The sequence below is a fragment of the Atheta coriaria genome, unplaced genomic scaffold (assembly GCF_025399875.1).
Source record: "Atheta coriaria isolate IRGN ID8LTWV9N9 unplaced genomic scaffold, Caltech_Dcor_3.1 hic_scaffold_1_pilon, whole genome shotgun sequence".
NCBI classification, from domain to species: Eukaryota; Metazoa; Arthropoda; class Insecta; order Coleoptera; family Staphylinidae; genus Dalotia; species Dalotia coriaria.
Window position 1 is genome coordinate 3724271 of NW_027045443.1, and position 22631 is coordinate 3746901.

Below are 22631 nucleotides of genomic sequence, written 5' to 3' on the forward strand. Positions count from 1 at the left end.
GTAAGTCAATGCAAAAGCTATCGAACTTTGACTACTGTACGGCCGACGACCGATGTTGAAGCTTTCATTTCACTTACGCTGCTACTGTATCATCAATATGCTATGCCCTTCTTCCATAATTAATTTAACATGTGTTTGTGTTTGTTTAGTATGAAGAATTGAACTAATAAAAAGCGTTTATTATATAATTTATTGATTTGTAGTCCGTACAATGTTCGTTCGTTAGCGTTAGTTAGAGCTTGAATACACATTTACCCACCTAAATCATAATAAATCATCACGACAAAAACTGTTCACTTGTTTACTATTTACTATTTATCACTTAGATACTAATTTGCCTAAATTGTTTGTGCATTTATTAGCACCCCATTGTAACAGGGTAGTGCTCGTTTCAGAGCGTGCGGCGATCAAGCCCAATAGTTCTTACTGTACTGCTGCTGGCCCTGATGGGGATGGGCGCTGGTCTGATGCGCGAAGCTTTCAAAGCTCTCGTTGCTAAGCTGCTGCTGCTGATGGGCCGACCACGCCGCCTTGTCCCACACGTTATCACTCATCTCGGCAGGCTTTTCCTCCTTGGGAATGGCGCCTTGTGACGCGGGCTGGGCATGTTGCTGCTGCATCTGGGCGTGGGCCATTTGCGCGTGGGCAATGGCGTAGTTGGCGTCAAAGATCGCCGAGTAGTCCCGCGAGTTGACATCCTGGTGGTGCGACTGGTTGTAAGGCATTTGCTGGAACATATTGTAGTTGGCGGCAAACTGGTGTCCATTACGCCAGTCCTGCTGGTTGTCGTACTGTGAGGGCATCTGTCCGATAGGCAATGAGGCGAAGGCGAGGGATGCGACACTATTTCCGTTGCTATTCTTTCGCAGTCGTGCACGTCTATTTGAAAACCAGACCTGCGAGACGATTGATAATGGTCGAAACGATCGCGTGCGTAATTATGTGTGTGTATGTATGTGTGTGTGAATAATGTGCTATACCTGTATCCGTGCCTCCTGCAGGCCGGTCTGTTGGGCGAGTTCTTCACGGGTGTACACGTCGGGGTACTGGGTGCGCCCAAAAGCGCGTTCGAGGGCTTCCAGCTGCTCGCCGGTGAAGGTGGTGCGGCTGCGGCGTTGCTTTCGCTTCAAAGGAATGCCCGGTTCCGACTCAGTGTCGCTTTCGTCCTCGCGCCCTGCAACCAATCAGCACAACGCGCGTTTGATTAAATTGTTTGCAAAACACAGGCTTCCACGGTCTCTTTGACGGCGGCGACAAACTGAACAAGTCGCTCGCCGGCTCTCGCAAAACGGTCGCGCTTATTATTATTGGCACAAGGCGACCGGGGCCGCGCAAACCAATTTATTGCCGCCGCCTTTTTTACGACCGCGCGCGTGATGCGGCGGTGCCCTTGTGCATGTGGGCCCGCGCTTTTATAACTTCGCTTCGTTTAGTTTAATTCTAATGAAACGTCGTCCGCCGCAACACAATTACAATATTGTAAATAACCCGGAGAGAAACACGCAAGTGAGCTAAAAACCAAGGCGCGTTCTCTGCAATTGTTTCGGAATAGACTCGACCAGCGAAAATCCTAATGAAGAAATTCCAAACAAGCTGTAAACGCGTACGTTCTGGTGGTGATTCCTTTCAGCGTTGCGTCGCTGCTTTAATCGCCGGTCGTTTTGTAAAACGCGCCGCAAGTGTTTCCTACGTGTTCGACTTGTCCGAAAAGACCCATTTCCTCCCGACACTTCGACTTCTTAATGCCTCGAGTTTACATCATGCCATTTGGCTGAGCTAATCAGATTTGAAAACATCCCTGTTCTTTCACACATCGCATCGGATTAACGTACGTTAGTCGATCTTAACCAATGTGCGGTTGCACAAAAAGACGGCATCCCCGAGCTGGTAAGCCGGAAACTTCTCACTTTCGTTGCCTGGCCCGCTTGTTTCATTTTTTTTTTACTCGCCGCGCGACAAAAGCTTAAGTCACAGCTTACGAGTGACAACAAGACGCACGTCCGTTTGTGGGACGCATTAACGTTGTGCGGCGTTCTGCGTTAATAGCGCTTCGCGCGGTCGTTGATGATGGTGGCGAGATTTTGAGTGCGGTTTTCGGGCTGTGGGTGCCCCCCTTTGGCGGTGTCATCGGTCGTCAGGGGCACAACAATGTATCTCATTGTGCCGGCATGCTTTGGCGGCATCGGCCACCCTCTGCGCGCACCGTTTAGATTTATTACGTCCTCGTCCACCATACACTCACTGCGCCTCGCTTCGACAACCTGTGCGCGAGCCGCACGCACATTTGTTAAGACGCTCCATCTCGAGCACTTGTGCCGATGTGACAGCGAGACATTGTCAACTTGTTACACCGACACGACAACAACACCTATAAAAGCATCAAATAAGCCCCGAAATAAATACTGCTCGATTTTGAAAATTTCAGCCGTGTGTTCATAATTCTTGCATCATAAGATTTTCTTCATTAGACCACTTAGGTAAAAGCTTATTAATATAAAATTTGCATTGCAACGCACTTGTATCGTAATTTATTTCGTTGTTTGCATGCACTTACCGATGCAAGTGCACGCAGTTCAGCAATCAAATATTAATAACCACTAGCAGTAATTAATGCCAGCACATTTTTCACTTAAGTGCCACCCTGAGCACGCTGGGCCGCTGAGAATATTGATGAGCGAATCATTGCACGAGCGAGTTACATAATTTAAATTCAAATTAGATAAACCCACCGAAGCGACGATAAATGTCCGCGCGCCTCTCGCCCAGATCGCCTTTTAGCGCATATTAGTTATTAGTCATTTGTATCTGTACACCTTTTTTCGGGACCGATTTTCAGGGCGACGAGACAGTTACCTTTTCGCCGTCCTCCCATCGTCGACTGCTACTAAGTGCCGATATTAATCAACGTTCGTCGAGGCCGGTCCGCTTCGTTTTATTTCACCTACTCCATCATCTCCACCTTGCGCGCACACGACCGGGGCGAACGAGAAAAAGGCGCGCGGACCCCTCGCCGGGCAATTAGACGGCGCACGGTGGGCCCACACATGTTGTATTAAGGCCGCGTTTGCATTGTTCGCGCGCTGCGGTGGAATATGATTTTGTACTCTCGAATGCGCACGCTATCAAATTGATTAAAGATGCAGGTGAGCACCGGGGGAGTCGCTGGCCGACGCGTATGTGACACTTACCCACGCAGCCTGCGTACCTACATTTAATCAATACTCAATTAGAATGGCTTTATCGAAGCTTAATTATGCGGGAATCTTGCACGGAGATGCGGATGCCGTGGCGATACAATTTGTATAGTTTATGCGCGCCTCACTTTGTTTTATTGCCTCGGCCGCGTCGGGGGGTCCGTTTTTACAGCAATAACCCCCCGGATGTACGATTATCATTTTTCAGCTTCTCCTGCTGATCTGCGTTCTGCGCTCACTCGGGCATTTCCTTCGCGCGCTGCCGACCGCGCGAGGAGACTCCTGAACGATACATAACGCATTGGCGGAGACTGAAGATCGAAGAGCGACGCGGTTGGAGGAGAATTCATTAAAGCTAATAAATTAGCACTCATTTCGTTTCTACCGTACTCGCCCGACCATCCGAATGGAAAATTAAATTAACTCGATGTCTATCACGGAGAATTAATAAGTGCTTATTAATCAATCATTTTTATTATTCGAGGTTTGTTTACTTTTGCTACTTGTTTTGAGTTTGTTTTCATCAAACTTCCCACACGGTTTTCAGGATGATATACCTAATCAGTTTCTCTTAGGTTTGCTCTCCGTCAAGATATTCCGTATTACCTAATTTTTAAGTTATTGTAAAATAATTTGTCATATAAATTCACCTAAACTTCATTACACGTATAAAGAAATATCACCATTTCTTTCAATTTTCCACTGCTCCATCAAATTCCGTATTTCAAGCGAATTTGGAATATCATAACTTAGAAATATTGTGTTGTGATTCGTAACACAAATAGGTATTATCTTTGTTCAATGATGTAAAACAAAAGAAATAACTTAGTAAGTACCTAAGTTATTTTTCTTGACATTTTTTGTTGACATATTGTATGAGAAATAAGAGTTATACCTATTACAAATGTGCAAGAGTCTTTAGTAAAACAAAACTTTTTCAAATTAAGAAAAATTTTAAGTAACAAAATCGGTCAATTTGAATATTGCTTATGTTCAATAGTTAAATAGTTATGTAGGTACCTAATACTTAGGTATAAGTTGTCCGAAGAAAATATCAAGTTTGGAATCATGACAAACCGCCTATTCTCGTAGTTTCAAATGTAGCTAATTAGTAAGTAGGTACCTACTTCGGTACCTGCATCATTTTCACATTAATACTTTTGATAGCTAATATTTAGATCTGTGGAAATAAGACGCAGATAAAAATCTGCAAAAGATTCATTCAGCCTTTCCAGCCACTTGTAGAATTTACCTATAACTGCAGTTTACGATAAGTAATCTTTTCCTGCTTTCGACGGCGTGTTTGAGCCGTATCAATCCGTGATCCAACCGCGGCACGTCGATTCCGCATTTTTCCGGCGCGCAACTCGGAATGTTCACGACGCATTCAATTAACAGGTCAAGCCGAATTATATTGGAAAGCGCAGATTTATCGACCATTGTGCCATGCGGTGTCAAATATAAATGCAATACTTAGCAATACTTAAGATTCAGTTAAGTACGCGCGGCTGGAGCTAGTTGACTGGCTGGCTGGTTGAAGTGCGTGCGCGAAAGAACAATTGGCAATTGCGAGGCGCGCAATTCGCCGCGTGAGCATACTGCACTCAAAGTTAAACGCGTTTGAGAGACATTTAAGTAAGTCCGCCAGGCGTGGGGCTAATATTTCATGGTTTCGGATGACTTCCAAAGAAGTCCCGACGTAATCGAGCGCCGCCGTTTCGCGCGCTGACCGAACACGACAATTTAGACTCATTTCATTTAGCATGAGGTTTTCACAACGGCCGCTGGATGCCGGGATCTGAAGAAACGACGCCGCGGCCGAATGCGTTCGCACCATGGTAATTCCTATTAGCTACACATTGTTCTACTGAAATATGATCGGCGGTTTAGTGTGCTGCGCACGCAAAGACGTTTTAAACTCGCGCTTTGCGCACTTCTCATTATTGACGTGCGCCGATTACAGGCCGTGGCGCAATTTTCAAGGAAGTTAGTCAATCAACTTTTTATTCGCGGTGATCTTCCAACCATTCGGGACGAGTGTAAAATATGTTCAAAGCCGACCGGTGATTGTTGTTGAGTTTGCTAATTCAAGTGAGCCAATTGTAGGCCCTCCCGCGTGAGAGCAGTGCAACAATGAAGTGGCCACCAAATAACATCAACATATCAAGAGTATAATGACACAAGTGAGGTAGAATAGGCGCACAACAAACGCCACAGCAAATTGAGCATGGAAAATATCATCTCTGAAACGGGACGTCCAAAACACCGCCACCGACGGCACTCTTTTGGCCAGCATCGATACGTTAGGCACATGTTGGTGGTCGGCAAACTCCAAAAGAGCTTTCCACAATCCGCCAAAGATGGACAAACGCACCGCTTTCAATAAAAGCACAGGGCGAGAGGGCCGATCGGCATCGAAATGGCTTTGTCGAACGTTTGTTAGTCTGTCGACTTACTACAATGATGATGACTTACGCACGCATTTACCGAATGAAACGAGGGGAAATGAGAGAACATGCCTTCTTTAGCAGTGAAATGAATGGAGGAAAGAGATGAAAATGGCGGACGCATCTTCCGGCCAAAAATCTTATTGTTGACAATTGGCATTTCGCCGTGGAAAGTTGAATCACAGCGAAGGCTGGTGGAGAAAACACAGGTTGAAGACGTACCGCAGAAACGCGTTTGATGCTTTTGTTGGTATTGTCAGGTTGCTAGTAAACAATTTGCGTCAATACGGTAAACATGCCGCCCTCATTGTCGTGTACAATGCACGCAGTGTGATAACAACGTGCCGACGAATTGTTCCTTTGTCGATTGCGTAAAAAGTCAAAAATCAAACATGCCGCAGAGTTGCTACACATGAGAACACAAACAAGAAAGAAAAAACTAAAAGTACTAAATACCCAGTTTTTAAAAATTGTACTTCCGGCTATTTTTTGCTCAATTTTATCAATGTACGCAAAGTAGGTAGACGAAAAGTCTAGATGTATTTGAAAACACATGAAACATTTAGCATCGGCTTTGACTCCAAGATTACGATAAACCACTACGCGCTCGCTTTCAGTCTGTGTTCGAGGAAATATCAAAGAAGCGTGACGCTAAATTGATGAGCAAGAATTGGATTTCAAAAAGAAACTGAAGCAAACGCCGCCCGATCTCGAATGAAAGAAAAATGTTAGCGGAGACAAATGTGCGGTTTATTGGTAAATTTGGTTCGTTTTAACGCCTGCATGTTTGGCACCCTCGTTAGGCGCATTATCTCTGGTAGTTTGTGTTGTTTTACTTCGCCTTGCGGGCGTATTTAGGGTGTTTACGATTTTTTTTGGCCGAGCAAATGGATCTTATGCTTTGCGATGGTTTTCGCGGAGAAAAAACGATTCAACCATGAAATGCAAAATCAACAACTACACCAATATCAACGCCAACGTTCTTATGTTGGGAAGTTTTAGTGTTTTTCATGCACTTGACCAAAAATTCTTATTTTTGTGGCATATTTTCCAATAAATAAAAGTTTCCAACTCAAATTTGAAAATACAATTAGTATAAATAATAAATATCTCCTTAATGTCTTAAATAAGAACAGCAATTTTAATTCTAATCTGTATTAAAATTGAAATTTAATTAATAAATTGTAATAAAAATCACTATAAAAAACAGAAACATAAGCACTAAAAATGGAAATCTGATTATTTAAAATTAAGTTATTTCATGTTCAGGGTATTTTGTAATCTGTAATAATTTTTAAATTGTAGCAAATGAAAACTGTTCCTGTAAAAAATATGTTTTTAAAAAAATGTTCCTGAATATAAAATATTATTCCAAAAAAATCTAATAATACACCTAAAAACAAATATGAACAATACAATAACACCCCATCCTTCCTGTTGACCACATTTCAATTTTCCTAAATGATTTTCATTCTGATGCAAATTCCACGTGTCACCAAGCGCATGTAATCCGCCCGCGTAATAATAATATAATACGGTCGGTCTCTTGTTGTTACTGCCGTTGTTATTTAGAACTTACAGTATGTAGGTACTTGTTAAGCCGAAGTTAGACAGAATGAAACATGTAAATACTCCATTTAGAAGCGCACTTTGTTCGCCCTTCTCGTTTAACGATTTAATGCTCGTCATGCAAATCTAATTGTGTACATATATCTATGTAAATATTGCGGGTTTTGAATAAGCTCGCAGATTAGATTGTCTAGTCAAAATGCCAGCAATTTACAATAAGCAATTATAGAATTTATTTATTCATGTAGGTGCCTTGTATTTACGCACACTCATTGGCAAAGCACTCGTGGGTTATGCAGAAGGGAAATGTGTGAGATTAAAACAAGTAGGTACAAACTGCCTGGTTTGAGAATCTAAAACATTTTTTAACGCGCACCCGAACGTAACAATAGAGTTGGAGACTTGAAAAGTTAAAATGCACGAAGACCACGCGAGCAATAACCAAACCACAGAACGTGGTTAATAGATGTGTGAGTGGCTAATAATCTGTCTCATTAACATATATGACTGAGACCTCGTTCCTTTTTCGGCAACGCGTTGCTTGTCGCTCGTTTCTTATTTCCTCCGGAGTTCTTTCCTTTCAACCGGCCGGCCTGTGCTTCGACACGACGGCGTGTGAAACGGGCGGCGAGTGAAACGAAACACCAAATACCAAACACGAAAGGGAAACACATAAACGTGCCGCGAAAAAGTCTTGGGCGCGAGTTTGGGCCCTCAAAGCGGGCGAGGACTGTTGCCGCTCTGTCTGGCAGGAAACCGAACCACAACAAATGATTATTGCCCAAATAGCTTCGACGGGCCAAAAGTCAAGTGCAAAACAAAATAAAAACACCTTTCATAATGTTGAATTTTAAATTATTCAATATGTAGCTATTGTAGCATACCAAAAAAACAAAACCTGTTAAGGTCATTAAATAGGACTTTAATTTAAGGAGATGAATGGGACTTTCAAAATTTAGTTTCTTTAGTTCTCCTTTCCGTATTGTAAAGACTTAGATGTAATTCCTATCTTATTTAAACAAATGAACATATAATGTAACTGCCACTTAAAACAAACAATATAATCATGCCAAGACACAAAGAAATATTATATTAATTTATGTATCAAGGCATTAAGTTTAATTTGTTTTTAAATAAGCAAGTGCTAATCAGTCTAACCTGTTCTGAAATTATTTCCTTCCTACCTCGGTAGGTTAAGTGAGGATAGGTTAAATGTAAAATAAGTGCATCTATTATAGATTTCCACATTTGAAGTGAAGCACATTTATAATTTGCGAGTAATTTCCATGCCATTAATTTCACTGGGCAGCAAAAAAACCCACACCTACAAAATAATAATTAGGTAACCTAATCTAACCTAACTTACACATTTTATTCACCTATTCAAAATTAATTAAAAGTTATGATACCTAGCAAAACTTTATAAAGTTTATGAAAGCCTTATGAAAGAAAATCAACGTTATGAACCTTACCATTAAAATTCAAACTTTATCCTATTACAAAATTACAACGCAACAATATAGTATTTTTCTATGTAACCTATAGAAAAATTATAGGCCAAAGGTGAAGTGAAGAATTTTCTATGAATATTGGTGGAGGTGCTAACTGCAGCTTTAAATAGTATAAAATCGATAATGTTGCACACGTGTGGCACGTGACATGCAGCCGGGATATCTTTATATAGAATATGCTTGATCGTTCTAAATCACGTTTTTCTGCGGTTAACTGATGTCACAGCTGCACAGTGATAAAGTAAGCTCCATGTTCGTATAAAATTTTACGATTATTACGCCATTTACCCATTTTCATCATTTGTTCAATCGCACTACGAGTCATTAAATACACTGGAAACATATAATGGAAGTAGGTAGTTGATATCAATTAATCAAATACCTACATAATCTTTACTTTAGTTTAATCTGGATATCTAAAGAGAGCTGTGCATAAAAGAAAATACCTATATAGAATATATAATAATAATAATCATTATTTAATATTGACAACTTAAGTTGCTTAATTTTGGCGCACTTTGTTTCAATCCATCAATATAATAATTAATTTCGTCTGTACGAGATATACCATTGTTTAATTGGCAGTTACCTATTATAGTACGCCTTTGTTTTATACGCAGATATTGTGATTCGGCTGCAATGCGAGGGTGATGAGAATGGACAATGAAATTCAATATTTGTCCGCACCGATGGCAGACATTATTATCGCAATTCAATTTGCCCACGTTCGCCGTAATTCCGCGTAATATTACATACCTACGTATTCACCGAAAATCCTCTTTTCACATCATATTACATTTCGTAGATTTCAACCATTATGACGCATGCATCTCACAAAAACAAACAGTTTTTTTCAGCGCGGCAGCTTCGCGTTTAATGATACGCTGCCTTAATTTATGTTGCCACTCGATTATTGTACGAAGCTGCGTATAATGTGTCAACTGTCATGCGCCGGGCTTTAGGAGATCTCGAAAATAAGAAGCGCGCACCGCCGGACGAAATGGTGAAATTATTAATAAGTTTGATGGGTGTCAAGGTGTCGCATCAAGCGTAGTTATCTCCGATCGGGCCGCTCGCTTTTATTCTCAAGCTCGCCGGCTGCGTTTATGTCGACTTACGGGCGCGAAGCTTCATCTACGTCGGCGAGGTGCCTTCAAGCTCATTGCGCGCTTGGCGGCAACTTGGTGTCTCCTTTGGTGTTTTGTTTAATTTCATTTAAACATTTCGTGCGGCAAACCAGCAATGCCGATCAAGTCGCTTTAACTCCACGTTCAGATTTCCTCACACGCATTTTCATTAACTCAACTCAACTTAACTCAACTTAGCATTTGTATTAACATAACAGAACACACAACACTGCATAACACATCATGAATTGTGATATCCTCGCATTATTCGGGCGTAATGCATGAATGAATTTATTAATTAGAAGACAGTTTTCCTACCTAATTAGTATGCCAATTTGGAATAATAAATTAATGTTTAATCAACAATGCAATTAGGTACGTGTGCGTGTATTGTGCATAACAAGCGTGGAAATATATAGCAAGATTTACTGCGGCCGTGAATAATGATTAATTTTGACAATGGACTATATTAAAATTAAACCAATTGCGAATGAAATATTCATTGGTTCAACAATCATTTTCATACAAATCAATAGCATCAATAGATAATTGCATCGGATAATTAAAATTCGTAGGTATTACGTATTTTTTAATGAATTCATTGCTGTTAGCATTATTTTCGTTTTTAGATTTAAGATTTTTATCGGGTTGTGATTAATGCTTATCTTTATTTGTTCAGGAGCACATAAATCTTCAAACTTTATCACAATATATTAATAATATTCAATCAAAAATGTGCTTATGAAGGTAAATCAAAAATTAAAATATTAACTGTTCAAATTCATTTTTCAAAAATAGAGTTAAATTTTTTTTTTGTTTGGGCCAGTATTTACGAAATAAAATTTCAATAGCTAGATAGGTATTAATAAATAATGAAGTAGGTAAATAATCCATTTCTATTAACATGTCTACACAGGCATTCAACATAAAATACAATGTTTTTGTATTCATCAATAATTGCTGTCCAAAATTAAATGTTAACCAAACTTAATTTTGCTTTAGTTTTAAAATTTCCTGTTTTTCACTATAAGTTCATACAGGTCATTTACGTATCTATACATAAAAAAATTTGACTAATTTGACTGTATTTGACTACATGTGAAGACTACTCATAAATATTGTTAAAATGTCGCAGTAGCAAATTCTAATTCAGTATTAATATAGATGAATTTAACTAAACTTTAGATTAACCTTCAAAGCTTCCGACCCTTTTCAAGCGCAACCATCCTCGAATCCTAGGACGTTCCTCTCTCGTTAATTTCTAATATGTATTTCCTTATCCTATTTCGGTAGCCGCGCCAACGAATATTTGCGTGTGCTCCCAAACAAAACTTCCAACAACCGGGCATACAGCAGTTACGCAAACTTCCTGCATGCACATCTAGTCGCAAAGCAAGTTATTCAAATGAGGGCGGCGACGAAGCTTAATTAATACCAGTCTTCCCACGGCTTTGTCCTCAGCTGATTATCTATTCCATAATTTGAGGCAACTTAATTCCTCGCGCTGGCAAACAATGCCCAACCTCGTTGTGACGCTAGTTTGTTAATAGTTTGCTAATTATTGTTAATTAATGTGCACGCGCTCAAATATCAGTGCGACGTGACAAATTCACGTTCAACAGTTGGGATTTATTGACGCCACGCTGGTCGAAGATATTCGGAATAAAAGCAGCATTGCGAATTGTATGGCAAGCATTTTCAATGTAGGTAAACGAAATAATGAGCATAGTGCTGTAAATGCCGTAAGCATGTTTAGTGCGGTTTATATCTTTATCGCAAAATAAAGCGACTTCACTTACTTCATGCTCGTACAATCGTTGGAATGCGAGAGTGCTGCGCGCACTTTCGTTGTTTACATGTTCGCGCCGAGAAAAATAACTGATTAAAGTCTTTCATTTTTCCGGCAGGTTGGGATTTCGAGGAGCGACGGCGCGCAGAAACTAAACGAAATTAAATTTAAAGAATTTTCTTTTCGCTTGCAAATAATAGAAATTTAACTCGACGAATAAAATTGAATACGGCGAAGAGCCTCTTCGCCCATTATGACGATGAGATGAGTTTTACGACAGGATTCTTTACGTCGCGAAACGATCGGAGCCGCCCGTCGGCATTATCCTTCGGCTCGGTGTTTTAACGTCTTTATTACAACAAACGCGACGCATTTTTATTGTGCCTTTCTGTTCGTCTCAGATCTCAGAAGGCTAAGAAGAATCTTTTCGTAATCAAAAACGCATATTCAGATATTTGTATTGTTTAACTTTATTCTTCACTTATAATTTCATTTTATGAACGTAAATACCAACGCAAATTTAGGAAGATCAACAGCTCGTCTTTTAAAATTAATTTTAAACTGAATAAAAATGAAAATGAAGCAAATATTGTAATTTTTGTGGGTTGACGACATTTATCAAGTATTCATGAAAGTTTGACGTCCAGAAAGATACGCAAACTGGCTGCCAGAATTAATTACCTCCGAGAATGCCGTCGATGGTGTAGTCCTTCTTGCCGTCGGGATCGTCGCGCCGCGTGCCCGTGCGGAGCAGCCGGCTGATGGAGGAAACACTCGGCGGGTCCTGCACTCCTTCCTGCGCTCCGCGTGTAACATGAAAAAAGAAGAAGAGATCAAGTGAGCACACGAACATTAACATGCATATCTAAGGCGGGCAAACTCAATTGCGCCGCCGTTGCCGCCGCCGCGCTTCGGCTAGTGCCGGGAGCACTTGCCTTTGCCACACACTCGACACCATCTTGCGCTTTTATGTGCGCGTCGGGATGTAAGACATCTTCTCTATGTGCAGTCCCTAACTTCGTCGACATGAACGCGAAATTGGATTACGGTGTTACATACACAAAAATGGAAATATATTGAAAATCGATAGGCGCTGGAAATTGCTTTCATAAACCAAAATTCTCGGGCGAAAAATAGAAAAATACACGCACGTCGCTTCTTAAAGTGAATTTGAATAACAACCAGTCATATATTAGAGTGCGAGAGAAATGGGCCAAACTTGAACACTGATAAACTCGCGTGAAACAATACAAATATTTCAAATCGCACACATCAGGCTTAATAAATTCTATTTCAATTATATATAAGTAAGAAATAAGTAGGATTTAAAAATATCAAAATTATGCGCAAATTGATAAGTACTATACTATAAGTTTCTTTAACTGATTAGATTATTTACACTCTTCCAGGTTAATAATAAGGGGTTTCACTCCTTGTATTTTGATTCATGTTCTTCTACTTGCACATGATACCTACATATCTGTAAAAGTGCCATCCGTCAATCTTGCTAATTTCTCAATTTCCTTGTGTTAAAGCTTTCTCTCATTCCATCAAACTTTTCTCCTAATCTGCCAGTCAAAACACTCAATTATTAGGAAAATCCTGGCTTGAAAAACTTGAATAAATCTCCAATCAAAATTTGTCACGGCGGTTTCCAAATGCAAGTTTTAGATGAATTGTGCCACTATACCTGCTCGTATAGGCACCTACTTCCTTGGGATAGTGGAGTTTGGCATATTGATAACGGAAAATGCAAGATCTTAGTTGTAAATTAACTTCCAAAAGACAAAACAAATCGATGCGGTGCATGGTATTTTTTTGTAATAAGTAACATAATCAATTAAACTACAAATTTTATTTTAAACGGTATTAACAAATATGTACTAAATATATCTGTATTGATTTAAATTGTGAAATTAACTTGATTTACTTCCATAATTCTTTTATTGACAAATAAAACATGTAATAACAATAAAAATAGTAAATTCCCTAAAATGTTGTTTTTTTAAATATTACCTAAATTAAATGTATTTGTGGAAATTAAATCTTTAGGTTCCGTTTCTGATTTGACTGTTTAAATTTAAATGAATGGAAGTAAATATTTTATTGAAACAATTTAGACTAAATTAGTGTCAAAAATGTAAATAGTGATTCGTCTCCACTTAATTTTTTATCATCAGCTGATCATTTACATGCCAGAAATTGGGTTGTTTTGAGAAAAAGTGTCGTTTGTCTAAATTTAAGGAATACACGCTCACCATCAGCTACTGTACAAGGTAGTACTGAAAGTACCAAAATATTCTGATTATGTTAATTATAAAATGTTTACGTAAACATATAAAAAGTTAAAAATAAACTAAATAATTCAAGGGAACCATATCTCTTATTATAGTATCTATTACCATGTGTCCAGACTTTAGAATATGAAATGAAAATTATGAACATAGTTCTAGAAAAATGGCAATGTAGATAATTATAAAAACTGTGCGGATATTGTCTTTGCTTAATATGAAGAGAGTATGACCAGAAATAAGAAAACTAATATCCATAGTTTTAGTCATAAATTCCAAGAGTTTGAGACATTTCTTCTTTCAGGAAACGACTACACCTACCGTCACCGTTTTTACAAATCAGCAGCATCCCAAATTTGTTTAAATACAGATCGTACTGGCAAAGACTCCAAGTGAAATTGCCAAAATTGACGGAGATCTCTTACATCTTATATTTTTAAGATGTTCCTGGCTGGAGAGCGCACAACTGAATAACATGAAATATTTAAAAAGAATCCCTAAGTATTTCTTCATTTAACATTTGCGACATGCAGGCGTTCGGTCATCGAGGACAATCGAATATGCATGGAGCAATGCGGCCCGTTGTGAAACTCGCAACGGTGCGAGATAATTATACGTCGCGTAATGGTACTTACTTCGCTTAATACTATGTCGTACATACTCTGGGGCGATATACGCTTACGTAGCCCAGCCGTTGACTAAACGGTAGAGCACCAGCGAGAACAACAGGAAGACAAGAACAACAATAAAATTATGCAAAAAATTGGGCGTGACAGTTTATACGGCACGTATCTACATACTATTTGCATATTATTGAGACGTTCTTCGTGGCGTGCGCACTCCGCCACGATATAAAACGGAGCTTTTTACGCCGGCCGGCGCTGACAGTGGTGGACGAGGCGGCGAAGAGTCTGAGCTGTAATGCCTATGCATATCGCGCATATACTAATTTATTATACTCTCTTATTTTTCTCCGCCGGTGTCGGCGGTTTCGGTGCGGTATGCGCGTGCATGCGTCCGGCGACGCTCCTGCAGCTCCGGCCGACCCGCCGGACACAAGCCGTCCGCACGTATTCGTTACGAAACGCCTCCTGCATTAATACACTATCATCTCGGCACCTGATTCCTCATTCCTGCGATTCCGCTCGTTCTTCTCGTGCCGAGCATTCCGCAAAGGCATGCAAACCTATTCCGTTTTTCATAACACAAAGATCCTTCCGACCCAGAAAATAACTGCAGAAACTGCTCCACATTTTTACCCTGTACAACTAACCCTTTTTTGTTCCGAGATAATAAACTGGAGAATTTCAGTGACTTTATAAAGAACAAGACTAATTTAAAAATGGTCAGATAGGTAGGAATTGCACAGATAGCTACCATCCAAAAAAATGTGTTGCAAAAATTCCAGAATTAAATAAAGACGTAACTTGTGTTATCAAATGAAATAAAACAAGTTTTTACGTAGGTATATTACAGAATTAGTGAGTCGATAATGTTTAGAAATAATATTCATTTACCCAATGAAGCCGCAATGTGGAGGAATATGTAACAATCTAATAAATTTATAAAACATAAATGTCTTTTAATTTTATTAGTTACAAACCATAGAGCACTGTGCACAACACAAAAATGATAACTACACAGAGGAGAAGAGTTGTCTAGCGGACGTGAATATGCTTGGTGTGCAAATTTAGCAATAGTTGCAATGAAAAGTTGAAACTCAGGGTATAAAATGAATTAAAATAATAAAAATATAGGGCAAATCGGTCTCTTCAAATGAAGTTGTAAAGTTATTAAGCACAGTGCAGTTTACAGATTATAATAAAAAATAATTAAATCTCTAAACTGAAACTTACGAATTTTTATGTTATGTTACATTTACGTATTTATATTGCTTTCTTTTTATTTGGTGCAATCTTGTCACTCTTATTTTAATGAGTACGTAGAGTACTACCTACCTATTGCATATATTGAATGTAGTTTTATCAACATTTCTTTTTGTCAAAGGCAAAAGCTTTTACTGGCAAGATAAATAAAAAATTACCCTGCCCCAGTAACGTTTTTCATAAATTTGTTTAACCTAACTCGCTTTCTTGCTAATATCTACTGTCGCACCTCAGCAATGTTAGGCATTCATTTACCACCATAAATTATTTTAACATAGCAGCGAACTCTAAAATTTAAAACCATAGTTCACTGTGCTCTGATCAGCTGTTGTACCTGCAGTTCATCCATTTATAGCCACGGAACACAAATATGAAATTACGCAACTAAATGGCCTATATTTTCCTGTTTAATGATGGCGAACAGAGATAGCCCGCAAAAAAGGATCAAGGCATTACAAGCCTAAATAAGTTTCGAAGGTCGGCATTATTTCGGCATTTAAAGCTATATTTTCCGCTTTAGTAACGGTATATCTATAAATGTTCATTGTTTATTGTTAACATATTGATATTGTTGTTTACACTTACCTCAACTATAATAGTATATTAAGTATCAAGTGGCTGAATGAAGGCTTTACTCACAAGATTGGTTGAAAGCGAGCGTTTAATCAATCGAGTGTTTTACAACGTTTAGCCATGTGATGTTTAGTACACTTTAGAAAAATCTCAGTATCGTGTGAAGCCCCAATGTTTACACTATTTTTTCAACTTCCACTTTATTTCCACGTTAGACTTTTGTATTTGAACTTTAGTATTTACAATCTTTGAAATTCGCACACTACTGGGAATTTTAAGGTTATAAATATCGTGCACCGCCGACACGAGCAGCAACAGTGCCTGCTTTAACTTATTTGATTGACGGCGCATGGCATTTCATATGGTCTAGTGTTAAAGTGTTAGCAAATACGCAGGTGCAAACACCGCCCTATAGATAATGCCCGTGTGTAAAGTACTTTACTCAAGGCTTGGCCATCTGTACCACGTTTTGTGTCTAAAAACCATGAAAAAAGTGGCGCTTTATATGTGAAAATAGATAAACAAATATTACTAACAAATCAATTGGTAATCGTTAGCAACAAGACCAATGGTACAGTTGAGCCAAGTAAATTAATTATATAGAATTAATGCAATGTATAATGTGCTACCTACAATCAAAAATCGTATTTAATATGAATAGTCCCATATAGTACCTATACCAATACCAACTAGGTAACAAAGTAGGAGAGATCGGTGATGGAAGTAACTTTCTTTAAATTTATTTTTTTAGTGTAGGGGAAGGTAGCATAATTTGGACCAGCGCCTAAGTTGGACCACCCGATATCCGCGGACTGTTGAAGTTTATGCAAAAATTGACTGGCCCCTTGTTTTACTCGTATTTATAAACAATTAATGCAACTATTTGGGTTAAAACTTGCCGCGTGCTTTCGTCGTGACAACAACTTCGTGTATCATTGATTATCAAATCTATTATAACGACGTAAGTGCAAGAGCTGTCAAGCCGTTAAAACGTTAGTTTTACCGATTATTATTTTATCATCAGAAAGCTTCTTTATTTATCTATAATTTATAGTATTAATTTTGAGAGGTTATGTTATATTAAGATTGTTGTTGATCATTATATATAAATTCTTCAAGTTGCCCAAGTTGGACCGAAGACAGACACCGGAGTTTTACAGGGAAAACGTATATCATTTTTTCGACCTCCTAGAAAAGCTTGTGGACGACCTCAAATCTTCGGAATGATCCACTGTATGAAATGCCGCACTTTGGTTTATACAAAATGTGCTTGTGTTACTGCTAAAACTAAAATTTACTATTGTGTCAATTGCCGTTAAAAAAGCATGGTCCAATTTAGGAAACCGCGCGGTCCAATTTAGGAAACCGGTTTCTTAATTTGGACCAAAAACACAATTTTTTTAAATTGAAATTTGAGGGGTATAAATATAATTTTTACTTAAACCAAAAATATCATTTTGTTGGTAAGCCTTGTGAGTTACTTTTCCGCTACTTAATTTTTATTGACAGTTTATATGTGGCTCTATAAATCAAAAAATATAAAAATGGTCCAAATATGGCTACTTTCCCCTACATGTTTTTAATTTATTTATGACATTTATACATAAATGTATAGTGGTGTTTTTACTTTAATTTCAAATATCCAGAAAATAGGTAGGTAGGTATTAGGTAGATTGTTTGCAAAAAGAGTGTACTTCTTAACCCCACATATTTCTTGTTAGGTATACTCTACTACTTGTTTAGCAACTGTAAATAGCAAAAATGACAGAAAATGCTTATTGTTGATGAGTTGTTATTAAGTAGGTAATAACAAAATATAGTAAACGCTCAAAGTGAAACATTGTGCAAGCCGTCTGGAACATATTCTACAGACACTCAGCACGTTCTTTTTTCATTGATATAAGTTGTTTGCTGATAGTTTTATTCACTAGCGCGTAAAGCAATAATGCTTTACTTCTAATTGACTAAATATAAAAAAGATATGTTGGCAACGCAAAAGCTCTTTTAGCAATATCAAGCCGCCAAGCTCCGAAACACTCTATTGCAACAAATTATTGATATATGAATAGTGGAAACAGAACGCGCATCCAGTAAAATTTACTTTTGTAATATGCAGTATTATGGCATATCACCAGCTAATAAATATTTCAAGATCAAATATGCACTGCGGGCGCGTTCTCGTGCGAGAAGCACATTCAGACTTTATCCACGAGCGTGCTTACCGATCGACAGTGAGAACACCACAATCATTGTGATTATGCAGAGCACACCACCATGCGGCATGAGACACACGCGCGGCCGCACTTCTACATCCACAACGAACGTGAAAACTTTTTCAAAATGCATATGCATGCCGCGACGCGCATTACCGCAACATATAATAAACGAACGCTAACAGCGGCGACGACGACGATCGGTCCGCAACGACTTGCGGCAACGGCACAAGACGAAATTAATAATTTTCCAACCGAAAGATAAAGATCTACATTTCGTATCTTAGACTTTTAATGTGGGTTTTATGGAGAGCGCATTTTTAGTTAGGCCGGGCTGTATACACCGGGAGATATAGGTACATGCAATCATGCCAATCACATTACAAATTTCTTTTCATATTTTCATGATAATTTTGATAAAATATGCTGATAGATTAGACAAATATAAGATAAGAAATGCATGAGTATGTTTTTTGTTTTCTTTTCATGCATGAACATTGTGCTATCCGCATTGGAATGAAAGAAATGCAAGATTTTAGTGCAATACATAAGAGCAACGTACGAGATAGTTGGACCAGTTGTCCTGCTTGTAATAGCCATTTGGCGAGCCTCTAGTGCGCTGAAAACGTTTACGTGGTGAACATAATTTAAAGGCGGCGAACGGCGCACGTTCCAGCACGATCTGAAACCTGACCATTCTTGCCCCGCGCCATCATCGGCCTCATCGATCAGTCAGTTGTCGTTGTCTTCGTGATCGTGAGTGAAATGTCCTCAAGCGGATCGACATGCGCCCAGCGCATCGCCGCGTTTGATCTTCTACCGATCGCCGCGATCGCCAATACCGGCGGCGACGCTCGCGCACCTCGCACTTTAATCGCTCTAATCTAACCAGATCGCGCCAACAGGTCGAAAATTTCTTACCTTCACCAGCTTCTCGCGGATCTCCCAACCAAATATGCTTGGATTCTCGGCCTTCAGCTGTTCGATGCGTTTCTCCACCTCGGCGGTGGCAACGCGCGGTTTGCTGCCACCGATTACGCCCGGCCGAATGCTGCCGGTTTCCTGGTACCGGTTGAGGATCTTCGACACGCACCCGTGAGATACCCGCAATTGACGCGAGATAACACATGGTCGTATCCCTGCGCTTGCCATTTCGATGATTTGCCGTCGAATGTGATTCGGCAACGGACGACCGTTGATGAAGACGCCGCCTAATTGATTCACCCTGCCTTGGCCTGCAATGAACACACAAACATTACAATCAGATTCAAACAGTTGTTGCCTGTCTATGAAGCAAAAAAAAATGTAGCGATGAGAAAGAAACGCTGGAACGGAATTCAATGAGACTGCAAAATGAGGCGTGAGTTTGTGCATCGTCTCCTTAATGATTATTTAATCGTCGCCCGTGCGGTTTGGTTACGCTGATGGGATGTCAAGTGCGAGCCTGCGAGGTAGGAAGCTGGAGTGCTGGAGAAATGGGGATAATGCGGCAAGCGTAAGGGGTGGTCGCGAGCGCGAGAGTAATTTGGAAGGCCGCGACGAATCGCGCTACTATAATTTTGTTTCTCCGACATCGCACAATCGGAACGTTTGGATCGCCGTTTGCGGTTCACGCTCACGGGTTACCATCAGATCCATCAGGTACCGCAGCAATGCGACGTCGGCAGCCGCGGTAAGTTTGTAACGATGCTCTCGACATCGTGTTGAATTTCGCCGGCGGATACGACGCACATCATGGAAAACTCAATGCGATGCCACACAGCTCATGACCACTTTGGTCTTCTAATACCATTCATTCAGGTTCTTCGATGCAGTGCCGGAATTTAGGCGTTTAATCATGCGACGCGTTGATATCGCGCGTGTTGATTATTTCGTGAGGACGCGTGAGGATGGAAATCCGAGGCCGGCGCGTGATAGATGAATCCGTCAAGAGTTATTAATTATGTTATTTTATGATGCAGTCGTGTTTCTTTTTGTCGCCGCGGACCCTGTGTGCCTGAAAGAGCGGGCTGACTCTTCGAGACCACGAGGAGGTGCACGCGCGCTAAATTACCTAAAGTGGCCAGATATGTGCAGGCATCGCGCCTCCGAAAATATGATTGAATGAAGAGAATGACTCACGAGCACCTCATAACTTAACATTAACCGAGTGCGGCGGTGTGGCGAGAAGATGGAAAAAGCGTGGCCAAAAGGTTTAAGGCTCGGAACACCCGCCGCAACAAATGATACGTTATTTTGGAATTAAAGCAAATCAAATAATTAGAAGCAGGCGTTGCCCGGCAAACTAACACACAAAGAAAACCCAGCGTGTTTGCAACGGCCCCAAATTGACAGTCTTTTTTCACACTCTGATGGTGGGCCTAACCAACACTTAAGGCATCATCATCGATTTATAAACTTCAAAAAGTTTAAGTAGCCGCAGAGAGAAGGAAGCCGCACGTGAATAAAGAAGGAAGAACGAGCATTAAGAATGAGGAGCAACGTGATGATGAATCTGAAGAAAAGCACTTCGGGACATGCATTATTGTAAATGTAAGTAATTATGAAAATGATAAAAACTTCACCGAGAATATCGAAAATTGCACTTTAATGGAAGTAATGCTCATGCACGCCAAATCGAAATATAATTAGAATATCAAATTCATAGAACAAACAGCAATAGTTCTTACCCTGGAAAGGATATCCGCCAAATATCGGGCGCATATCCATCTTCACTCAATTTTATTACCACTGCCGTCGTTAATCGTTCATCCGAATTGCAAAACAGCCACCGTTATCCTTTTTGATGCACTTATTTCGCGACAAACCCGAACGCGATCGGGGAGGCTCGCGGCGCTATTCTGCGCGGTACCTTCAAAACGGCGCTCGCGTGTCGCGGCCAGAAAACGAACAACACGACGTCCAGCTCACCATAGCCAGGCACCGGGTGCAACGCGAAAAAACTCCTCGACTCGTGTCAGTTTTTGCATCCCGGGATTATCACCGGATTGGACGATCGTTGGTTCGAGTCGAAGTAACGTGCATTTTTACGCACATAAACACAGGGACGCGCACACCTATGGCCCCGCAAGACGCCGCGCTACGCAAATGCATGCGCGGTGGAAAAAGTAAACGACTCTTTTCGAAACGTGCGCGGCGCGTACTTCACACGCTCCACGTACGTTGGTCGTGTCCCGCTGGCCGACGGTTGTTATTGCATCGCATGTGGGTATTGCGGCGGTACCAGCGCGGAGTGCGCTCAAAATCGACGCAGCGTGGTTGGCTGGCCGCGGCGGCGAGGAGGGTACCTGGAAATGGAAATCGCGTGCGACCAGCTGCCGCCGGGGCGCGCGGTGTGCACGAGGGGAAGCACCGAGAGTTTCCGTCGCGCTACCATCGGCCCGCCGCATTAAATCGCCTTCCTTGCTTCTTTATGCTTCATTTGCGCGCACGTACGCGATGTATGGATTTGCGGCTGATGGTGTGCGTGCGCCCGGTGCATGGTATCCTTTTTGGGTGGGACTTGGAACGCGCGAGCCGCGCCGCTCCGGGTTCCCTCCATGGGTGGGAACGTTTTCCTGGACGGTTGCCTCTCTGCTGTCGCAGTTGGCTTAATGCGTGATGATTTAACGTCACTTTAATTGAATTGTACCGGGCATAATTTTTCTTCGACCAATCCGTTTGCGACGGAAAAACTTCCCTATCCCGATTGATTGATTTACCATTTTCTCATGTTCAAACACGACTAAACATTTTGTCGCAAATCTTGATTGTCTTGCAATTATGTGCGGCAACCTTAGGTGTGTGAATTACATGCAAATAGAGTACCTACTATACTTTATCTCGGTGCATTTTGAATATAGTTATACTTACAACTCAATATATGTGTATCAAGTTTACTACTATGGCGAAAATAATATGTAGGTACCTACTTACACAATTAGGTACATTGGCCAAATACGTTAGTAATGGCCGTTTCACAGAGTACTCGGAGATAAAAACTATTTCTTCTTTCGATTTTAATGGCCTGTATAAAGTGAATTGATAATAGT

The 22631-nt window shown here is 40.3% G+C and overlaps 1 protein-coding gene across 1 annotated transcript; it reads right to left on the bottom strand.

The window, feature by feature from the left end:
* Window positions 1-192: 192 nt before the first annotated feature.
* gsb-n (paired box protein gooseberry-neuro) lies at window positions 193-21702 on the bottom strand. Its single transcript, XM_065302533.1, has 5 exons — window positions 21270-21702; window positions 19522-19835; window positions 12319-12433; window positions 981-1174; window positions 193-896 (listed from the first exon to the last, which is right to left on the bottom strand). Exons 1-5 carry the CDS (start codon window positions 21307-21309, stop codon window positions 408-410), a joined length of 1152 nt encoding a protein of 383 aa, XP_065158605.1. The 5' UTR covers window positions 21310-21702; the 3' UTR covers window positions 193-407.
* Window positions 21703-22631: the final 929 nt, after the last annotated feature.

What these genes read in the sequence shown, in the direction of transcription:
- gsb-n (XM_065302533.1), bottom strand. Translation starts at nt 21,309, where the DNA reads ATGGATATGCGCCCGATATTTGGCGGATATCCTTTCCAGG. An exon ending in TGGCGGATATCCTTTCCAGG is followed by an intron (nt 19,836 to 21,269) that starts GTAAGAACTATT and finishes TGTTCATTGCAG; the next exon opens with GCCAAGGCAGGGTGAATCAA. An exon ending in CATCGACGGCATTCTCGGAG is followed by an intron (nt 1,175 to 12,318) that starts GTAATTAATTCT and finishes GATTGGTTGCAG; the next exon opens with GGCGCGAGGACGAAAGCGAC.